The following is a 20,377-nucleotide window of genomic DNA, read 5'->3' as shown; positions in this document are numbered from 1 at the left end:
GCTCCTGAGACCACATTCAACATGGAGGACAGTCCACACCCGGAGAGAACTGAGCCAACGTGGTCCAAGTACGAGGAAGAAGAGGAGCCGGCTCAACACAGGTCAGTAAATCCACTCTTTATCTCCTCTGAGCCACATTCCTTTGAAAACATCCAGCTGCTGAATATCTGAGCGCACAGCCGCCCGCCTTATTTGACCTGATATGATCTGAATAACAACTGTTTCTGAAAAGAGGAAAACAACAGAAAATCTGCTACCAGCTATAAAATCCTGGTAACATATCAATCCCCAGGCTTCATTAGAGTCCACGTTGGTTAATTAAAAACAAAAACCTCCTTTATTCACTGCCTCTGGAAGAATGAACCCCAAAAACTCATTAACACTTGTCATCGAGCATGTTGGGGGTCAGAAACGGCCCCAAGCAGCAGCAGTGGTGGCGGCGGCAGAAGCAGCGGTAGCAGCGGCAGAAGCTGCAGCAACGGCAGCAGCAACGGCAGCAGCAGCAGCAGCAGCGGCAGCAGCGGCAGAAGCAGCGGCAGCAACGGCAGCAGCGGCGGCGGCAGAAGCAGACACAGTGAACCAGCAGGGCCAGGAACACACCAGTTTGTTCTGCCACTCAAATCAGCCACCGGCGTGTTTGTTTTGTGCCTCCACATGATGAGAGGATGTTAATGAATCAATAATGAGCTTTAATAATTACATTTAGCTCAGACGCTCGTCCAAGCAGTAGCAGGGAGGGGGGAGGGAGCGAGGAAGGTGTCCACTTCTGTTTCTTCAACAGAATACGGAACCCTAAGCCTGGCTTCTGTTCACATTCAAGTAATTAAACCGTTTCTATTATTTTGTGTCACCTTCATCGATCAATGTTCATTCAGCAACGACAACATGAGCGCGTTTCCACCCGTAACAGCGATGGCAGCAGCTCCCTCCACCTCCCGCCGGACTTCTGGCCTATACCTGTTTGTCCGCGTCAGGCTGGTCGTTGCCGCGATGAGGCTGTTTGTCAGATATTCAACAGTCTTACATGGAACATGAAGAGCATTTGTAGGCTGATCTGACATCAGCAGTCTCTGGGATTAAGGTTGTAGTCATGCGTCTTGGACTGGATGTTTCACTGGTTTGCATCGTTGCATCTTTGCTGATGCGAGACCAGTTTTGTGCTGGTATATTCTCCACCAGCAGCACGTTACTGTCAGACTTCACTTGGTTGGCTCCTGAGAGGTCAAACCGTCTGATGACAGGTTAGAAGCTGAAGCTTTTCTTAACAAAGACGGAAGGAAAATGACAAATATCAGTATTCACAATCAGTGCAACCCTAAAATACACCGGTTTAATTCATCTTGTCCACGGGGAACCGAACCCACACATTCACGTCACCAAAACTACCCAAAGCAAACATTTCTTCCTCCACCAGTTTCCATCCAAGCAGATTCTGTTGGTTTTATTTGTTTCCAGAAATCCAACGTTTGGATTTCCGTCGTAATATCAAGGGGCCGACTGGGTTTTAGTTTGAGGTTCCTCAAAGCTTTGAAAACATTTTGAACACAGCCAGATGGTCCTTCCAAATACTGCATTTAAGGTTCCCTGGGAGCCGTTCCCTCGTTCTCCAAGTTAAAAGCTGCATCTGCTAAAGTCATACGCCATTAATGTTCATTTACGGCGGTTCCTACAGCTCTTTAGCGTGCAAGGCTAACAGCAGCCATTTGTCATTGTCACCACTGTAACATCTTCATGTGACGAGTCACTCTGGAAAATACCAGAAGTCTTGAAGTGTCACAGTATCCCTGCGAGGCCTGAGGCGCATCGGCTTTGGATCTGCCGCTTTCATCAGCGGTGCAGCAACTCTGCTCATTCCTCATCGCGACGCTGACCTCGGCCTGACACGCCGCCGTCCGAACCGCTATCTCACGTTTCTGTGAGATATTCACTGAAGGTCACGACCCCATTATGATGCTGCCGGCTGAGAGAGAGGAAGACGCCAGAGGTGAGGGAGGAAGAGGGAGGCAGGCGACTCTGAAAACTAATAATAAGACGGACGAGGGAACACGACACAGGTCTGGTCGTGGAGGAGTCCCGCTCCATCTGTGAGAGGCGGCGGCGTGGTGATATGACAACGACTCGCTGTAAATCCGACGGCTAACAAGCAACGTGCCGTTGTTTACTGTGTTTACCTCCTTCATTAAAACACATCAGCGCCTCATCGCCCAGCAAAGCCGCAGGAAACTTGTTAGTTTGGCCACTAACAGCATCATGTTCGAAAACCAGCTTCGAGAAATGAAAGCACATTCACTTCTGTTTCCACGGGCGCAAAACTGCGTGAAAGGTGCACGTGTCTGCAACAGACACGTCATTCAAGGAGGGAAACGCTAACGTGCAGCATCTAACACACACACACACACACACACTCCATAAATAAAACCGATTTCCTCTTAAATGTGCTGCAGCTTGTTTAGCGACAAATGTGTAAAAGTGGAGTGAAAAATAGAGCACAGAGGAGATGATGTCATCGTAGCAGATGTGCAGGGAGGGGAAGTTGGACCACTCGACTTGCTGCACTCGCAAAAACTCTCAACATCCCACACACAAACAAACAAGCAGACAGGAAGGAGAGAAAGATGGAGAGTGAAAGGTCAGAGGTCGAACCTGGAGCCGACTTCCTGTTGGTTTCCTGGCCTGCTGAGTGCAGTGATGAAGAATCCGTGACTCTGATGGTTGCTTTCAGGCCATTAATGAGTAGGTTCCTGTCTCCACGTCAAAGCTCACGTTCATCGTGAAAGGTGCTCGGGCTATAAGGAGTACTTCCGAGCACCCAAATACTTCCAGCAACTGTAAGTGTGTCTTAGAACTGACGGGAAGTTTTGTTCGGTCGCCTGTTACTGCGTCTGATCAGCACATTTCACACCGATAAAGTTGTTTTTTAGCAACCCGGAAATCCAACAGTTCTACTTCAATCAATCAATCAAGCTCGGGATGCTGGCTAACGAGCTCGTGTATGGTGGGGAAAAGGTATCACTACTGCAATATATTACAATCCTCTCTTTTGCAGTACCATGTCTGGTGGCAAATATTTATATTTCTAGGACCCCCCAGATATTTGATTTATGTAAAGGTTACACAGATATTTTGATATGTAAAAATAAACTGTCTTGCGATATAAAATTAGAGAATATGTGATTATACTGTTATTACATCATGGGTGCCATGATAGTATCCCAGAGTGAATTACTCTTTGTGTACTAATACACGTTGCAACGTCAAGCCAAAGGGCATCCAAACATATTTCCATCACCTCACATGAGCTTGTTAGCCCTCGTTTCTAATATTGAGGTTCTACATTCATTTCTGTGGTTCTAGTTTGTTCTGGGTGGAAATGTGAGCGTCTATCAGAAACATCACCACGTGTGTTGGAGGGAAGCCGCAGCCTCAGACTGATGGAGTGCGCCGGCTCCAGCGCTGCTCCTCTTACCACCATTTTCCTCTTTTGTCCTGCTGGCAGACACGACTCGCCAGGTAATGGCCTCCTCAAACAGCTGGAGGGGGTCAGAGGGTCATATGACAGCAGCCTCTGGCCAATCAGCAGCCACTAAACCTTCAGCATTCCTGAAGGTCTGCAGATTGTTTGATATCGGATAACCTTGATTGGCTCACTGCTCTTTTCACAGCGTCACCTTCACTGCAGTCTGACAGTCGAGGCTCTTTTCTCTTGGCTTCAGGCGGTGGGTGAAACAATAACACCAGGCTGTAAAGTCAACCGCGTCTTAAAGTATAATCCCAGTAAAACCTCTGATACTAAATACGCCGCACCGCCGTAATCAGACATCAAAGACAGGACGATCCGTCACTTCCAAGAGGTTCTACTTCTCCTCACCATCCATTACTGGCTCATTCATCTCGTTCCTGATAAAAGCAGAAGCTCAACAGTGTATAACAGTCCAGGCTTCATCTGATCAGATGCCCCAAGATGCTCACGGCAGCAAGGGAACACCGTGCAGCGCAGCGCTTAAACCAAGGTCAACAAGGTCAGCTTGAGGGCCAAAATGACCCCAAAAGAGACAGCCAGACAGCAAAGCCAGAGACAAGCAGCGGGCAGAGACACTGGAAGGAGACACAAACAAGCTTGAAATAATCCAGAATACAAAAACCTCTTTGGCCAAGCGTACGTCAGTCTGTCCAGCGCTGACGTCATGTAGTGTCTGAATAAACCTCAAAAAAATCGAACATTTGCCAGATGAAGACAGGGGGTTTTTACCAGAGGAGATTCAGATGCGCGCCGTCATTTAAAATGTATTCTTCAGTTGATCATGACAATGTTCCTGACGACGGCAGACGTCACCTTGGAAACACAGTTCCGCTGATTGACTCCTGAATTATGATGTCAGCTCACTCGTCAGTCACCAGCGGCAAACAGAGCGAAACGTACATTTTTGGTACTGGTGAGTACTAAAAAAAAAAAAAAAAAGGCACTGATACCAAATTGGTACCGGCACAAGCACAGATACTGGTTCTGATGTTCTGATGTGTTCTGATGTGCCCATCCATCAACTGTCCAGAAACCAAAAGAATAAAGGATTTAGTTTTGATTTTTAAAATGTAATTAATCAGTCAATTCACTGATTAAAAAAGAAAACAACTACTAAAATCATTACACCCGTAACTTTGTTTTGAGCCACGATCGCCCTGAGCGCTTTTACCCACGGCGTAAAGGAAACAACCGCTGATAAAAAAAAACTAAAGAACAGCCACTTTTGAAACCAAAATTACACAAGTTACTCATATAAAGGATTCATTTTCACGTAGCTTAGCAGTTAGCTCACGACATCGAGGACGACGCCCCTCCCACACACACACACACACACACACACACACACACACACACACACACACACACACACACTTAATCCTAAAAGCTGTGGATGTTTCAGGCAGACACTCTGAACCTGTTAAATGTCTGAGACTTGACCCCGACATGTCCGTGACTACACGACAACAAACTACATCTACAATATTTCTACATCAGAACTGATGAACCCTGAGACCCCATGGGAGACTCTCCTCGTTTTCTGCTGTTCAAACTAAATCGTTTCCTGTTAGAAGAGTGTATCATTACTGGGGCACAAGGGGGGTTGTGGGGGGGGGGGGGTGTTCCATGTTGTTTGGGGTCAGCCGTGGTTGGAAGTCTCCGCTTTTGTTCAGATCTCATCAAGTGTGAAAAACGGGGGCAGGCCTGAGGCCCTCGGTGCCGTCGCCCCGCTTCACCCAATCGTGCCACAAAATAATCAAACGCTTAAATTAAAAGGAAACGTGAAACTTTAGGTGGAATTTTGCGGCACCGCCTCACCCGAACGAGAACGCGTGTGTGCTCGTGTTCTAAGTTCAGTTCTGCCAAAGCCACTCGTTAAGAACCGACTGCCAGACGTCAGGGTGACGGCTTGAGGAGGCTCGGAGAGATTTGAGAGGAGAAAACGCATCATTGATCAGCAGTTAGTGTTCTTTAGTTGGTGTACTTCATTCTGGGTATCAAACTGTGTTTGTATCGATCAAAAAGTATTTCAGAGAAGGGCCTCAAGTCCTGATCTTGGCATCATCCTTCCAACACAAGATGACACATCGATCAATATCTTACATTTATTTAACACCGTAGAGAAAATTCACATCCCTCAATCTGAAATCAACAAAATTATATTTTATTTTTGTAGACAAAAACTGCATTGCCACTGAAAACTTTCAAACGCTAGTATGAGCATGTGCCGGTAACAGCTTATTCAATCATAAATGAAAGTAGTATACAGTACACCTTGTTACACAGGAGGCAGTATTAGTAGGAATTTTTGAACACACAGCGAGGTTTTATACAAATGATTCCAACGATTGCTCGATTATATTCATATTTACAGATTTTTTTTCTATGCCGTATTACACAGTTAATGAAATATCTTTAATAAGTACATTTAAGTAGTTGAAAAGTATCGCTCAACATATTCTGGTACAGGTAAGTACACACATGAATAGGCAAAAAGGACATTCGGAGTTCCACAGGGCTCCATTGTAGGACCTCTCTTAGTTCACGAGCACAGATTAGCAACGTCATCAAAATGCAGGGAACCACATCAGCCAGGAGGATTCCATCTCGTACTGCATGGACGAGCGCTGAACACATCAGCTGGATGTGTCAGGACTGCAGAACTGAAGTCACCGTCTGTGGAGCCACGAGGATCAATTATGGTCAGCTTCAATCTGAAATGTCACAAACCTCAAACCGAGAACGCCTCGTTGACGTCGTCATGGACTCAGGCCCTAATATCACTAGAGCCAAAGGGAGCTAAAGGAAGCTAAAGCTACATGACGTATGACTCTGCAGGATTGGTAAAACTTCTCGTTTATCGTCATGACACCACTTTAACAGCGTCCTTGGGTCTTTCTTGAAAAACCTTTTGAGCGAGAGGATCACGTCACTCCAGTTCTGAGGTTCTTGTCTGTCAATGAGTCAATTACAAAATGCTGCTGTTCTTTTGTCAAGAACTGGAGGGTTTAGGGCCAGAACCTAAATCTTTCATCTTCCACCGGCGCGACCGCACAGATGGTCAGGTCCGGATCTGCTTTCTGTCCCCAAAGTCAAACCGAAACACCAGATTTCAGTTTTTATGCTCCACATATGTGGAACAAACTCCCAAAGAACTGCTGGCCTGCAGCAACTCTCAGTTCTTCAAACTAAGACTCACAACTTTCCTGCTGCCTTTTATCCAAATCTATTTGAAGCCTTTGGTCACCAACTCACGCTGGACTACAACTTTTAACGTCTTGTTTAATTTGACAAATCTTATTTGTGTTCCTGTTTCCTGTTTAATTGTGTATGACTCCTCCGATACGTTTCCTCTTGGCTCCTATGTTTTATTCAAAGCGCTCTGCATTGCCTCGTCCATGAAATGTGTTATAATAAACCTGCCTCGGCTGTAAAAGAGCCCATAAATGTTACCGGTGTTGGAGAAATACAGATTGAAACATACATCAACAACTTTTTATAACTTCCATTTATAATCCAGGAATCATTAAATTAGATTTCTCACATTCTGCTGCCAGCAATTCCACTAAAATTTTCCCTGAATTTTTGTCATGTGACTGTCTGTTTCATTTGAGTCGATCATGGCTTCCCAGGTTTGTTATTTTAAAGAATCTGGTTCTTACAAATGTTTTATGTTCTGCAAAATCTGATGTGACGTGTCTATTTTGTTGGGAATTGAGTTAAATCCAGTGAGCAAAAGCTCTGAGTGAGCGACAGCTACGCCGATGCTCTTTCACAGGACACAGGGACCTCTTTTAGCACCAAAAACAACAAACAAACAAAAAACTTCAACTGGAACCAAAACTGTGTCGAAACAAAACACCCCAAAAAACATGGAACTAATACTGAAATCTCCCCAAAACCACAACACGTATGAACAGAAAGCAGAACCCCCGTGTGTCTCGAGTCAATCTGACCTCATTTGGACAAATGGCTGGCAACAGATGGCCGAGGTTCACATTTCATAGTTAAGATTGAGGCTCGAGTGTGTTTGGTTCCAAACGACTCAAAAGAGGATCTGCAACCTGAGCTAAAATATTGAGCAACATCCTGTGATTCGACGGCTGATATCAGCCACCGCTCACCAGCAGCAGACGACAGCTTTCAACCTGCTGCAGGAATCGTTCCTGACCCCATGCTTGTTTTTAAAGGTGGGCGACAACCGAACGTGGTCACCAGCGGATCTCTGTTTGCACTGCCGGCTGGTCGCCATCAAGGTCGGCAAGATTACAGTTTAACTTACAGTTGTGACGAAAGTCAAATATGACCTCTTCAAGCGGCCCTTTCCTGGCTCATTAGCTCCCAGGAGGAATAAATAATTCACTTTCTGCCACATGCAAACAGAAGGAGGAGGAGGCAGCAACCAGGAAACGAGAGGACGGTTGGGTGGCGCTCCTGAACCCTCACAGCACTGGTTTTTCTGGTGTAATTAATTCATCTGAGACATTGATAGAGGAGGGGGCACTCAGAGGCCTCGGCCAAGGCCGGCTGATCCCCCTTCTACAAGATGTTCACGCAGAGCTGAGACCATCCCAGCAGCCTGGACCGACCAGCAGAGGAGGCTTATTTTCTGGTTAAATCTTCACGTGATATTTCCTCTGAAATTAATGGAAAATCACTCGCAATGTTAACAAATGTGGAACAAACTCCTGGATCAGCGCTGAAATGTAATGGATTCTTCCTCGCCCCCCCCCCCCCCCCCCCACACACACACACGCCCCCGCCAAGCCTCAAGACAAGGGGTGAGGTAGTTTTGGGTGGAATCCTGTAAACAATCAGTAAATCAAACATGCTAAAGATGCTTTAAAACCTCCACAAATGTAATAAAATGCACTTTTGTGTGTGTGTGTGTGTGTGTGTGTGTATGTGTGTGTGTGTGTGTATGGCTACAAAATGTTACTGGTCTTTCCCTGACCCACATACGCCGCACCAGTCCACCAGGCTTCATGGAAACCAGCACGGTAGTCAACGACACTCCAAATACAGAACTTCTAATATCAAAATATCGAAATGCACGCGTTGGTTCTCTGCCGGCAGGAGAGCCTCAGTCGCTGCTGAGCTTTGACCAACAGATCAACCGCGATAAAGCAACAACTCAGGCACCATCCTGATCTCAGCAGCGTCATTTCACTGCTGGCTCCAAAAAAAAAAAAAAAACGCCGAAACCATTTCAGAGCGAGGAAAAGCCACAAAGGGGGAGGATGGACGCCCCCACCACTTCCACCACTCCCAGCTACCCACCCACCCCTGGCCTCCTCCTTCCTCCTCCACCGCCCTCTTTTGGGGATGCAGGGGCTCATCACTATCTCTGGACCGGGCTGCTTCTCTCTCTGTCTCTCTCTCTCTTTCTCTCTCTCTCTCTCTCTCACACACACACACACAAACACACACACACACACACACACACACGCACGCACGCACACACAGAGGCATGTAGGCATGGCATAAATGTCTGAAATTGCTTCCAGCTGGCTGCGAACCTGGTCCCGAGTGAGCAGAAACTGAGAGGAAACAAAGCGCTCCTCTTGCACAGTTATTTGTCCAGTGCGCACAGTGTTGCACAGCAGCGGCACATTGCTCCTGACTCCGCAGTGCTGCTCACTTCACGCAGCCACAGAGCTCCCCGCCCCCCCCCCCGCACGCACACACACGCGTGAGCACGCACGCACGCACGCACACACCCCTCATCACTTTTCTATCTGCTCAACATGAGGACAGAAAGCAGAATCTCAGCTGGAGGCGAACTGGTCTCAGCTCGCTCTCCGTGTTCTGTACTTTAGCACTGGTCCGGATGCTGCCGCCGCTCACGTCCCGACCTGCGCATCCTCCGCGTGCATCAACCCGAAACAACAAAAACCCCGAGAGGAGCAGAGAGCAGCCGACACCAGGATATAGAGGGGAGGAGGAGGAGAGGAGAGGAGAGGAGGGGAGGGGAAGGGAGGACGGCCGGGCCGGCCTCGGGACTCACCAGTCGGTGTCCGAGGTCTCGTCAATGACGTCCTGGTAGGCGGTCAGCAGGGCCAGTCTGTTCTTGCCGAGATTCACAGCCATGTTTCTGCCCCTGCAAGCATCCAGCCCGCTGCTGATGGAGAGAGACACGGAATGAGACGGCAGGAGGGAGGAGGAGGAGGAGGAGGAGGAGGCGGCTCTGACTGGTGGAGACAAAGAGACCATCCCGATGTCCGAGCGGTCCTAGCGCCGTCCCGTCGTAAACTGGACAACCTGCTGGGTCCTAGTGCCGCCACGTGTTCAACTCAATAAATCTCCCTCCTAGACTGGCCCCCAAAACTGCTTTGGTCCCTGAAAGGGAAAAGACTCGACCTGGGTTTGGAACCAGATCAAATGTTTACATGGATGTTTATCAAAAATAAGCTACTTTTGACAACATGATTCCAAATGCTAGATATCATTATTGCCCATCCATCCATTTTCTTCCGCTTATTCCTATTAAGGGTGGTGGGGGTGGAGCCTATCCCAGCAGCCTTCCCCCTGGATGGGTCACCAGTCCATGGCAGGGCCAACACATCGAGACAGACAACCATTGGCTCTCCCAGCCACGCCTACGGTCAATTTAGAGTCTGGATTAACCTGGTCCCTCTTGATGTCTTTGGACTGTGGAGGAAGCTGGAGTACCAGAGAGAACCCAGCAGGAACAGGGAGAACATGGAGACTCACCCAGAAAGACCCCGTGCTGCAGCCGGGGCTCCACCCACAACCTTCTTGGTGGGGGGCCACAGTGCTGACCACTGCACCACCGCGCCGCCCCATGTTAGACATTATTTTCACTTTTATCAAATAAAACCCCAATGTGAATGATAGCATTGTGATTTTTTGTGGGTCCCTGTTTTTAAAGAATGATGTCTGTAGTCGCCACGACACGTCTGCAGCATCCAGGTGTTTAATGAGCCTGTAACAGACGCTGAACCGTCACAGTGGGTCCTATTAGTGGTTGTGATTAGTTTTACAGCCCCAGTATGAAGAACTGGAGAAGAAATGAGTCATAACAACCACAAACAAGTCAGTCAGGAAGTTTTGAGTAGGTGTGTATTCTTTTTTTATGTGACATGCCACTTAGAAACAGCAGTGGCTCACAAGTGGCTGAAGGAGACACTGACACAAACATGTCAGCAAACACAGGCGGCTACTGGTGCAGCTAGCTCAGCTCCCACCGAGGGAACATGGAGGACGGTTGTGGGGGAAAGATTTGAGATGCGCACGATGGATAAAACCTTTTACGTTTAGATTTGAGCGCACCAGCGCCTTGTATTTTACTACGTGTACCAGCAGGGGGCGCTGCTGCTCAGCAAAACAATGCAATACCGCCAAAGAGGTCAAGAGTTCGAGGGGACTTTGGAGATGCCTTCAGCTGGATCGCAAGGAAAACATCTTTTTTTTTAAATAATTTTCATTGTGGCGCAAAAATCTGACAACCTACAGGGAACAACAAAAGTGAGACTTTGGTTGAATTGTGTCACTAAATTAAAAGTCCAGTAAGAGATTAACGAAGCCAAATTCTAATGACGTGACGGTGGAAGAATCCGCCCGCCAGGCCCTTTCATGAGGTTTCAAAAAAGACCTTTACGGACTGACAGTAGGTTGTTGGGGGTTTTTTTCTCGTCATTTCCTGGAAAAGTCGACATTTAGGAGGCTTCCCTCTGTCTGGCAGTGGTGGTTGGTTGCCACGGTAACCTGCCTGCCTCACAGTGTTGAGCCCCACATGGGCGGCCTGGGTGTTTTTCTCCCAGGCAGGGCTGGCGCTGAGCCCACATACCTTCCCTCTGCTTTCAGAGCTCAACACTGAGGCCGGAGGATAATGGAGGAGGGGCGGTGATGGCGGTGGGCGCTTTAATTGGCACAAACAGAGATGTTAAACAAGGTGAATTTGCTGAAATGCACTTTCAGTCTGCATAATTTCTCCTCCTATTCCCCGGCGTGTTCACCGCACCACTGCGGGTTTTTTTCCCCACCTTTATCTTTTCATCCGCATGTAAAGTTGGTCCTGCCTGCCCCTTGGTTTACAGTTGACCTTTTAGTTTTCACAGTCGTTATGAAGCACGACGTCGCAAGAACTGTTCAGGTTCACATTCTGCAAGAAACAATAAACACCAACCTGACGGGGACAAAAGGCATGTTTCCTTTTTTCTAAATTACTCTGAAATATTGATTTTGAATTACTTCGGGAGGATGGAGCGCTTTCTCCGCTGGAAACTGTATTTCTATGTACGTTACTGCCCGTCCTCCATCTTTCTAGCTCAGCCTGGTTTGGGCCTCATTCATGAAATGTTCCACCTCTTTAAACCTGTTGTTTCATGGGTTTGTTTTACCCTCATTTGGGTCTTACAGGCAGGAAGCAACGTCTGAATGCTGTTTGTAACTCGGGCCCTCACATCTATTGTGCATCTCTTGTAGCTGTCAATCACTCAGACTTTCACGAAAATAGATGGCGGGAGCAAGGAGTTACAAATACCCATCAGGCTTTGCTTCATGTCCGCAAGACTGAATTGAGGGTTTAAAAACATCCTTTAGTGTGTAACAACAAATTTGTGCATAAAACCATTTCATGAATGAAGTGCTTTGTAACTGACAGTTAGCTGCATACCAAATTACACCTGACTCAGTAATTTGCATGGCAGTGGCAGTAACTGAGCCTGGGAGTGACTAGGCTATGCCAGTGACTAGTTCAGGAATGCTACTGACCTGTATGGGAATGCCAGAGTCAAACCTGTGATTGTCAGTGATTAACCTGGTAAGGCCTGTGAGTAGCTGGCCAGGCCAGTGACTAGTCTGCAAATACCAGTGACTACTCTCCAGTGACGAGTCTGTGGATGCTAATGACTAGTATGGGAAAAGCTGTGATTAGCCTTGGAATGCCGATGTTGAACCTGGTCTGGTGCTCGTGAGGAGCCTGAGGATGCAAGTGACTAGCCAGGGGATGCTAGTTACTAATCTGGGGATGCAATTGACCAGCCAAGAGATGCTAATGACCACCCAGGGATGCTAGTCACTAATCTGGGGATTCTAGTGACTAGCCTGAGGATGCTAGTGACTATTCTGTGGATGCTAGTGACTCGTCTGGGGATGCTAGTGACTAGTTGGGGGTGCTGTTAACTAGCAGAGAGATGCTAGTGACTAGCTTGGGGATGCTAGTGACTCGTCGGGGGTGCTGGTCGCTAGCAGAGAGATGCTAGTAACTAGTCTGGGGAAGCTGATAATTAGCGTAGAAATGCTAGTGACTAGCCTGGGAATGCTCGTGAGTAGCCTGGGGATGCTAGTGACTAGTCAGGGGGTGCTAGTGACTAGTCAGGGGGTGCTGGTAGCTAGCAGAGAGATGCGATTAACTAGTCTGGGGAAGCTGGTAATTAGCGTAGAAATGCTAGTGACTAGCCTGGGGGAGTTCCAGCGGTTGGCTGGTGAGCAGGTGAACTCGCTGACTGGCTGAATTCATGGTGTAGCTGAGAAGGATGAGGAAGAAGTCCTGCTCATCTCTCGGCTACTCTCCCTTCCTCCCTCCCTCTTCCTGTATGCCTCATCAGATGATGCTAGCGTTATTACCTCAGCCTCTCCCAGTTCTCCAACCCACACATGAACACCAGCGCCCCCCCCCCTGCCCCCCCATGTGAAGTGTGTTAGTATTAATTAATTCCTGCCACCCTGCAGGTCCTCCCTGTTTCCTGTGCGCTTCTTTTGTGTGTCAGTGTGAAAGTGCCAGAGCACCGCAGAGTCATTTCCTGATTATTTCTCATGACGACAACAAGGGAAGTTTCTCAGAAAACATTCCAGAACTCAAACATCCCGTCAGTCGATGACGGGAGACGTTTCAGTCTTTTCTATCAAGTATAAAGCATCCGCACTCTAAATCCTCTGGTCTAAATGAGGTCCTGCGCTCAGCCGGGCCTGCAGAGTGAGCTGACACTCAACTGCCTTTTCTTAATGGAGGTTCTGAGTGGGCAAATTAGCCTGTCAGGGCTGAACGCCGGAGATTACACCGACTCGGCTTCTGGCTTTAGGAAGGAATAAATAACACTTAGAAAATCAGTGAGTTTAATCCACCAAACGACCACGACGTGCTGCTTGAAATCCTCAAGAATTAGGTCACAGCTCCTGCTAAAGAAGAGGTTACTCCTATTTTAGGTTTTTAAAAAAACAACAACAAAAAAACCCAACTTTTTTGCACACCTGTGCAGTTACACCGCGACCCCGAAGGTCAAGTTTTAACCAGCGACTGTTGGTCAGATTGTTGGTTAGTCGGTCAATAACCACGCAGTGCCATTATAGAAGGCAATACAGAAAAAAATCAGATTCAAACTCAAGAAATATTTGAGAAAGACAATAAAATTAGAAAACTCAGAACTGAGAAACAAGGGTTCCCCCAATATCACAGGCATGTCATACATTAAATACACCCAGATGTAGTAATTTGTAAATTATATTCCAGGGTTTTATATCTTGTGTATTATCATGTGAAATGTACATGGGAAAAATGCTGTGCATTTGCATGTAGGAATACTTTTGTTTGAACATGCATGTTACGTGATGCAGGGACGTGAAGTCCAGACTGCATCCACAATCCCGCAAATATCTGACACACTTCTTTTTGTTGCATTTTTGAGCCTTTAGTACTTTTATGAATTTTATGACTGGTTTATTTTCTTGTCTTCATCACTGGTTCTTTGCGTCTTGTGTTTAATAATGTGAATATTAAGTGGGACAGTTTCCTTATGATCCTTCAACTGAATCGTCTCCAGTAATCACAGTCGCAACACACCGCCCCATCACGTCATCGCGTCGCTGTGGTTCCTGAGATCTCTGGCTCCCTCTAGTGTCCAGTTTCGGGAATCACATGAAATTCAGACAAGTATCGTCACAGCTTGGCGTCTTAAATTGGTATTTTGTGATCAGTTTTTACTAACGTCATTATGACAGAATGTATATCAGTTGGTGTGAGATACTCAAGACTAAAATCACAATATTACTACAAATTTGTAGTTTTTTGTTTTTTTTTTTTGGAGTAATGGATTCATGAATGTGATCTTTCTAGTTTTTCTCATTCAATTTACCTTTGGAAAGCAAGCTAGTGTCCAACATTTCACAACACTTTGCTTGATTTCTCATGTTACTCTGGTAAAAACAACACTACATACTTTCTCATAACAAACGTCTCAATGACATCTTTTAGTGTCAAATCTGACTTTCAACACTCTTTCTAAATCTCATGAAATTACTGTTAAAAAAAAAAAACCAAACCTTAATTTTCAAATCCTATTTCCCTCATTAAAACTTATCTTTAAAGAAACCTTTTAAATCCTGCAAGTCTCCATTTTCCTCTCTTGGGTCTTTTAGGTGAACTTCTGAATCCATCGTGTCACATTTCCTGTCACACATGCCAAAATACTCACATTCTCATGTTACGGTACCGCTGCAAATAACAGGTCATTTTAGTTCCTCCTTCAAACACGCAGCAGTTTAATCAAACTTCTCTGAAAATACAGAAAACACAGAGGAGCGTTCAGGTATTACCAGATTACTTTTATTATAAATATACAGTGTTAAAATGGAATGGTACCTGACACTGCCAGCCGTTTACCGTTTGGAGAGAAAAGATTGGAGCTGGGGTTTGTGCTGCAGATCATCAGGAGGTGTCAGCTGACGGGAAAACACTACGCCGCCACTACGGCGGCGGCAGATGAGCGGTGGTACTGGGGAGCGTCCGTCCTCTTCAGTTTGTGTCCAAATATTCAGCACAGTTAGTAAAGAGGAGGAGAGGCCTTGGGGTTGATCCGGGTTCGTTTCATGAGTGTGAAAAGCGTCAAGAGACAAAACAGGAAAATGTGACTGCGACATTCATCGGTACTCAACATCCAACAGGTTAAAGGTGCCGCACGGAGCATTTTAAACCAGGAATGTGCCACTGGAAAACCACGGAATCGCCACTGAAGAGTTTTGGAGTGTTGCTGCTTGGGAGGGTTCTGTTCTCTGGGCTTTAAGGGACTGTGATTAGCAGCGGTCAAAATATTCAACATCCTGATATTTCTAGAGCCGCGCAAACCCGTCAACAGACCGCAAACCAACTATTTAGATTGAATCCATCCATCCATTGTCTTCCACGTATTCCTACATTAAGGGTCGCGGGGGTGGAGCCTATCCCAGCAGCCTTCCCCCTGGACAGGTCACCAGTCCATGGCAGGGCCAACACATAGAGACAGACAACCATTGGCTCTCCCAGCCACGCCTACGGTCAATTTAGAGTCTGGATTAACCTGGTCCCTCTTGATGTCTTTGGACTGTGGGACGAAGCTGGAGTACCAGAGAGAACCCAGCAGGAACAGGGAGAACATGGAGACTCACACAGAAAGACCCCGTGCTCCAGCCGGGGCTCCACCCACAACCTTCTTGCTGGGGGGCCACAGGGAGGACCACTGCTCCACCGTGCTGCCTTAGATTGAATCCTTTTCTTTAAAAAAATTTAAAAAAAGGGGGGGGGGTGTAAACCTGTTGGGTTGGTTTGTTTTCAAGAATGCTGTTGCAACTGTCAAGGATGAAATAATCAGGTTCCAGGTCCAGACATGGCGCCGCTCACGGCCCTCAAGAAGCAGCTGCTGCCAGTGGACTTCAGAACACTTTTCCCGTTTGGCGTCACATTTCAATCCAAATCAGGAGAAACTTTCCCTCCGCAGACGTGCGTTTCCCATCCAACAATTCCCGGATGTTACAAATGTCCCATGCAGCACCTTTAATTTGATCATTTATCTGCACAAATGTTGCTCACTCGATGAATACATTAAAGTTTGAGCGACTGGCCCAAATGGCTACCAGGGGTCTCCACGCTCCTGTTCCCCAGGTCCAGTTTTCTCCGACAGAGCTGAGCCAACGTCCCACTGTCGCTTTCTTTCCTCCCCCCTCGTGCAACCACGCGGGTTCGTGACAACATCACAGCACAACAGCTTCTTCAAGTCAATGTCATGAAGGCGAACGAGCAAATTTAACTCCAATTTTCACTCGGAAATATCAGGCACTTCAATTTAAGTACTTTCCATGAATGAGCAGTGCCGTTCAAGACCGATGCTGACGTAGTAGTGTGCAAAACACTGGATAGAACAAATCTGTTTGAACATGCATAACAAAATGTAAACATTTAAATCTTTAAAGAGAAAAAAATAACAAGAAACAGAAATTATTATAACCAAAGAAACCTTTACAAACTAAAGCTTAAATAACCAAAGAAGAAAAGAAACTATTCAACTCTCATACTGGTTTGACATACGCCGACCCTCCCGGGAGAAGGGACGCAGCAGGCGCCCGGCCCTCAGTGGCAAGTTGTCATCAACACAAAAGACTCGCAGGACAGAATCAAACATGGATGTTCTGAGCTAGGACAGGTCCGGAGGGGCGGCTGTCTGTGACCAGCGAGAGGGCGCCGCCGCGCTCACCGTCACCCTGCCGACTGACCTCGTCTGAAGGCAAAAGGTCTCCAACGTCACGTTCAGTGACGGCGTTAAAAACACCGGAGAACCAACAGAAGCTTGAACGCCTCTTGAATAAAACCGTGACTTCCAGTGAATCCGGATTTGCTGGAAATGTAAAACCACGTTCAAACCCATCATTGGCAATAAACCTCCTTGAGAAGAGAACTCGTCTTATTCCTAGAGTGTCCATTTGACGACGAGCAACGTCAACGTGCTTGAATATCCTGGTGTTTGCGAGGCAAACTCCCACCAATTAAAAAAAAATGTTCTGCCTTTATTTACAGAAACTTTTCCAGGCCAGTTTCTGATTCTTTGACTTTTCATGGTTAAAGTGTCTTCAACCTTCGTGTGTGTGTGTGTGTGTGTGTGTGAGTCACTGGCAGGAGACTGATCTTTGGAAATCAGAGATTTCATCAAAGTTGCTGCGTTTTGTCCAGCCTGGTGATGTGTGACAGCGTGAAAGTGGGTGGGGCTTGAACTTTTATGTTTGTTTTTTGTTTTCTTTTGGAGAGTTTCCATGTTTTACAGCAACAAAACTTCCTTTTGCCTTCAGACAGTCGGACGAACGAGCTGCTGCGAGGCAGGCGGCAGCCTCTCCAGCTCGGAAAGCCTTCACCTCAAAGAGTTTACAGACACAGCGAAGCTAAATAAGCATTTCTCCTGCTGTAATCACACGCGTGTGACACAGTAAATCTAACTGCAATGATGAGAAAAACTATAATTCAAGAGGTAATCAGGAAGTATGTTAACCTTTATCACTTTTCCCCTCGAGTATTAGAGAAAATGAAAAAATACTATGGAAATTAATATTTCTTACAGCAAACAAAATCACAATAATAACGAGTCTTGGGATCATAGTGGATCTATTCTACTGGCTGTAGTGTGTGGAGGTTTGGACTTGATTACATCTGCTTTGGTGCGTGTGCCCAGCGGGGATCTACTACGCCTCTACTCATGCATTCATTCACAAACAATTCATATCTGTCTTACATGATGTCGAGACTCAAACAAGAAAAAAAAAGAAGAAAAAAAAAAACTGCAAATCTCTCACTGACAAGTCATTAAATAGTCTGATTTAAGTCATTAATATATTTTCTTGCATTTTTCTACTTTTTCCTGACTTGTTGAGATGAAAATTTGCAGCTTTAACAAACAAAAACAACCCCCCAAAAAAAGAGACAAAAACACTATGGCAACGGCTAAATAACGAAGAATAATAAACAGCACCACTTAATTTCGGTGTCGTAGTTGATTCCACTACTAAAATAATAAAACATTGGCAGAAGGAACCAAAAAAAAAAAAAAAAAAAACACAAAAAAACATGGCAGATATAAATATGGAGAAACAGTAGGTGTGCAAATCTGGACCAACGTCTTTGACAGAGCAGAAACGAAAAGGCTGCGATTAAAGGGATACCTTGACATTTTTAACGCTACACGAGGTTTCTGCTGCTGGATGGGGTCTAGGTTTTGGTCGTGGCACTTGAGATGAGCAGAGGAAGCAGCAGGTGGATTCCTATCAGCACGATCTTTGGTGAGGTGGAGAGAATGTTGCTGTGCTGGATCAGCTGTTCTGCAGATGTGAGTGCGAGACCTCGTTTACAGCTGGTAGCAACGCGCGATCTGGAGACCTTCAGCCACGTTCCCACTGGCCAAAAACACGCCAACACTCGGGTTCTGTGTCCAATGGGAACGGCTTCAATCAGCGTTCTGTTCCTGCGGTAGACGCGGAGGAGCATCGGCTCACCTCACTGGTAAATGAACCCAACACAGTCAGAACATCGACATCTACTCGTGCTGAACAGCCTGGACTTAAAATGCTGCATTGGTTTTTCCTCTTTACTCCTGAGAACCACATTGACCACAATTCAACTCTAATTCTCCGCTTAACAGTTTCCAACGTTCTGAGACACAACTGTGTTCAAGCTGGGAACTGGGACAACAAAGTCTCACTTCCTGAAAACCTGTTCAGCCAACAGGAACACACACCTTGCTCTCTTTCTCACACACACACACACACACACACACACACACACACACACACACCAGAACTCTTTATAATGAGGTGCCTCCAGGAAACCTGCAGTACTTCTGTGACCTCATTGTCGCCCCTATCAGCCGCTAACGGGACCAAATGGAGCCCATTATTTCAACAGTTAGCACTCGTTAGCTAGCCAGAGAGTGAACATGATTCAAGCCACATGAAACTCCAACATGGCAAAGGCCAATTTTCAAAATAAAAGGCCCACATTAACACTGGGGAGAATTATCCGTGCAGGAAGCAGGTGAGCATCACCTCTCACGCCGCCATGGCGAGTGATATCGGACCTTCTCAAAGCTCTCAAAATGCTCACGCATTCCAAATGGATGTTCTTAGTAAAATAACTAAACTTCAGTTGTTCAATAAATAATTAAAAGTGTGTGTTTGTCTTTTTGCTAACAAAAAACAACAACCACAAAATCAATTAAGAGAATCTTTCAATTCCTGGGAAGCCGTAGGTCTGATCCTGTAACACCAGCTGGAAACGGGGTCCAAGTGTGCTTGTGTCGGGATGAACAACGTCCCCCCAAACAGAGGATGCAGGTGGAGAATATCAAACAAAAGAACCTGAGGTAGTCGGCATGTTTGGGCTACATGTTGGCGTATGACACACAGTCGGATCTCCTGTGTTAATGTCTATGTCTATCCTGAAAGCGGATGTGGATGAAGGCGTAATGCCACTGCAGGGCGAGCAGAAGAGCTCGGTGATCAACGGCAATCACTGTCTATAACTGAGTGATCAGACACTTCCTGATTTAACTAAAGTGTTTAAAACCTTGTCAAGTGTTGCAGGACAGTTATATTTTTCAAAGTCTTTCTGAGGAGTGAAGGAATACTACACAGGTCCAACATCAAGGTATCTCTTTAAGTGACTGTATTTAAGCCAGCGATGAAACTGATCGCAGGCCATTTAAGGCACGTATGTGTAAGAAAAAGGGAGTTTATATAATTTCAGCTAACGAGCAGGACTATAGAAACGCTTCACTTAACAAGCTATAATGTGAAGACTGAGGAGCTTCTCACTCGCAGCTCCAGAAAACATCTAAACACTTTATCAGAAAATAACTATTTCTCTACAGAAGTAGAGTACAATTTAAAAATGAAGCTACCAAACTACAGTACAGATGCTACTTAATGACGTCTTGATGCATAGCATCACCCATAGATGTAATATTGACTTGTCTTTTATTTGAAGCAATATGGGTCTTATTCAATATTTCACTGGAACATTGAATAATGGAGTTAATAGTGTTATGGAGGGTCATGGCAGTGTTTGTTGAACAGTCTCACTCCTGGTTCTGTTTTCACCTTCAA

At 46.2% G+C, this 20,377-nt stretch overlaps 1 protein-coding gene across 2 annotated transcripts in view; it reads right to left on the bottom strand.

Moving 5' to 3' along the window:
• The window catches only part of dbn1 (drebrin 1), an 87,416-nt gene extending 72,206 nt beyond the window's left edge, over positions 1-15,210 (bottom strand). The window contains exons 1-3 of one of the 2 annotated variants that reach the window (XM_086227302.1): positions 15,144-15,210; positions 14,956-15,036; positions 9,528-9,641 (exon numbers count right to left, since the gene is read on the bottom strand). In XM_086227302.1, coding sequence (XP_086083428.1) covers positions 9,528-9,641; positions 14,956-14,993 — 152 coding nt within the window. In that variant the 5' untranslated portion in view covers positions 14,994-15,036; positions 15,144-15,210. Of the gene's footprint in view, positions 1-9,527; positions 9,642-14,955; positions 15,037-15,122 lie in introns of both variants that reach the window. The other variant, XM_086227301.1, reaches the window with a different exon arrangement.
• Between the last annotated feature and the right edge of the window lie 5,167 nt (positions 15,211-20,377).

Source organism: Aulostomus chinensis, chromosome 15, assembly GCF_037954235.1.
Source record: "Aulostomus chinensis isolate RoL2024-O1b breed Wild chromosome 15, RoL_Achi_v1.0, whole genome shotgun sequence".
NCBI classification, from domain to species: Eukaryota; Metazoa; Chordata; class Actinopteri; order Syngnathiformes; family Aulostomidae; genus Aulostomus; species Aulostomus chinensis.
This window is presented reverse-complemented; position numbering and strand designations above follow the sequence as displayed.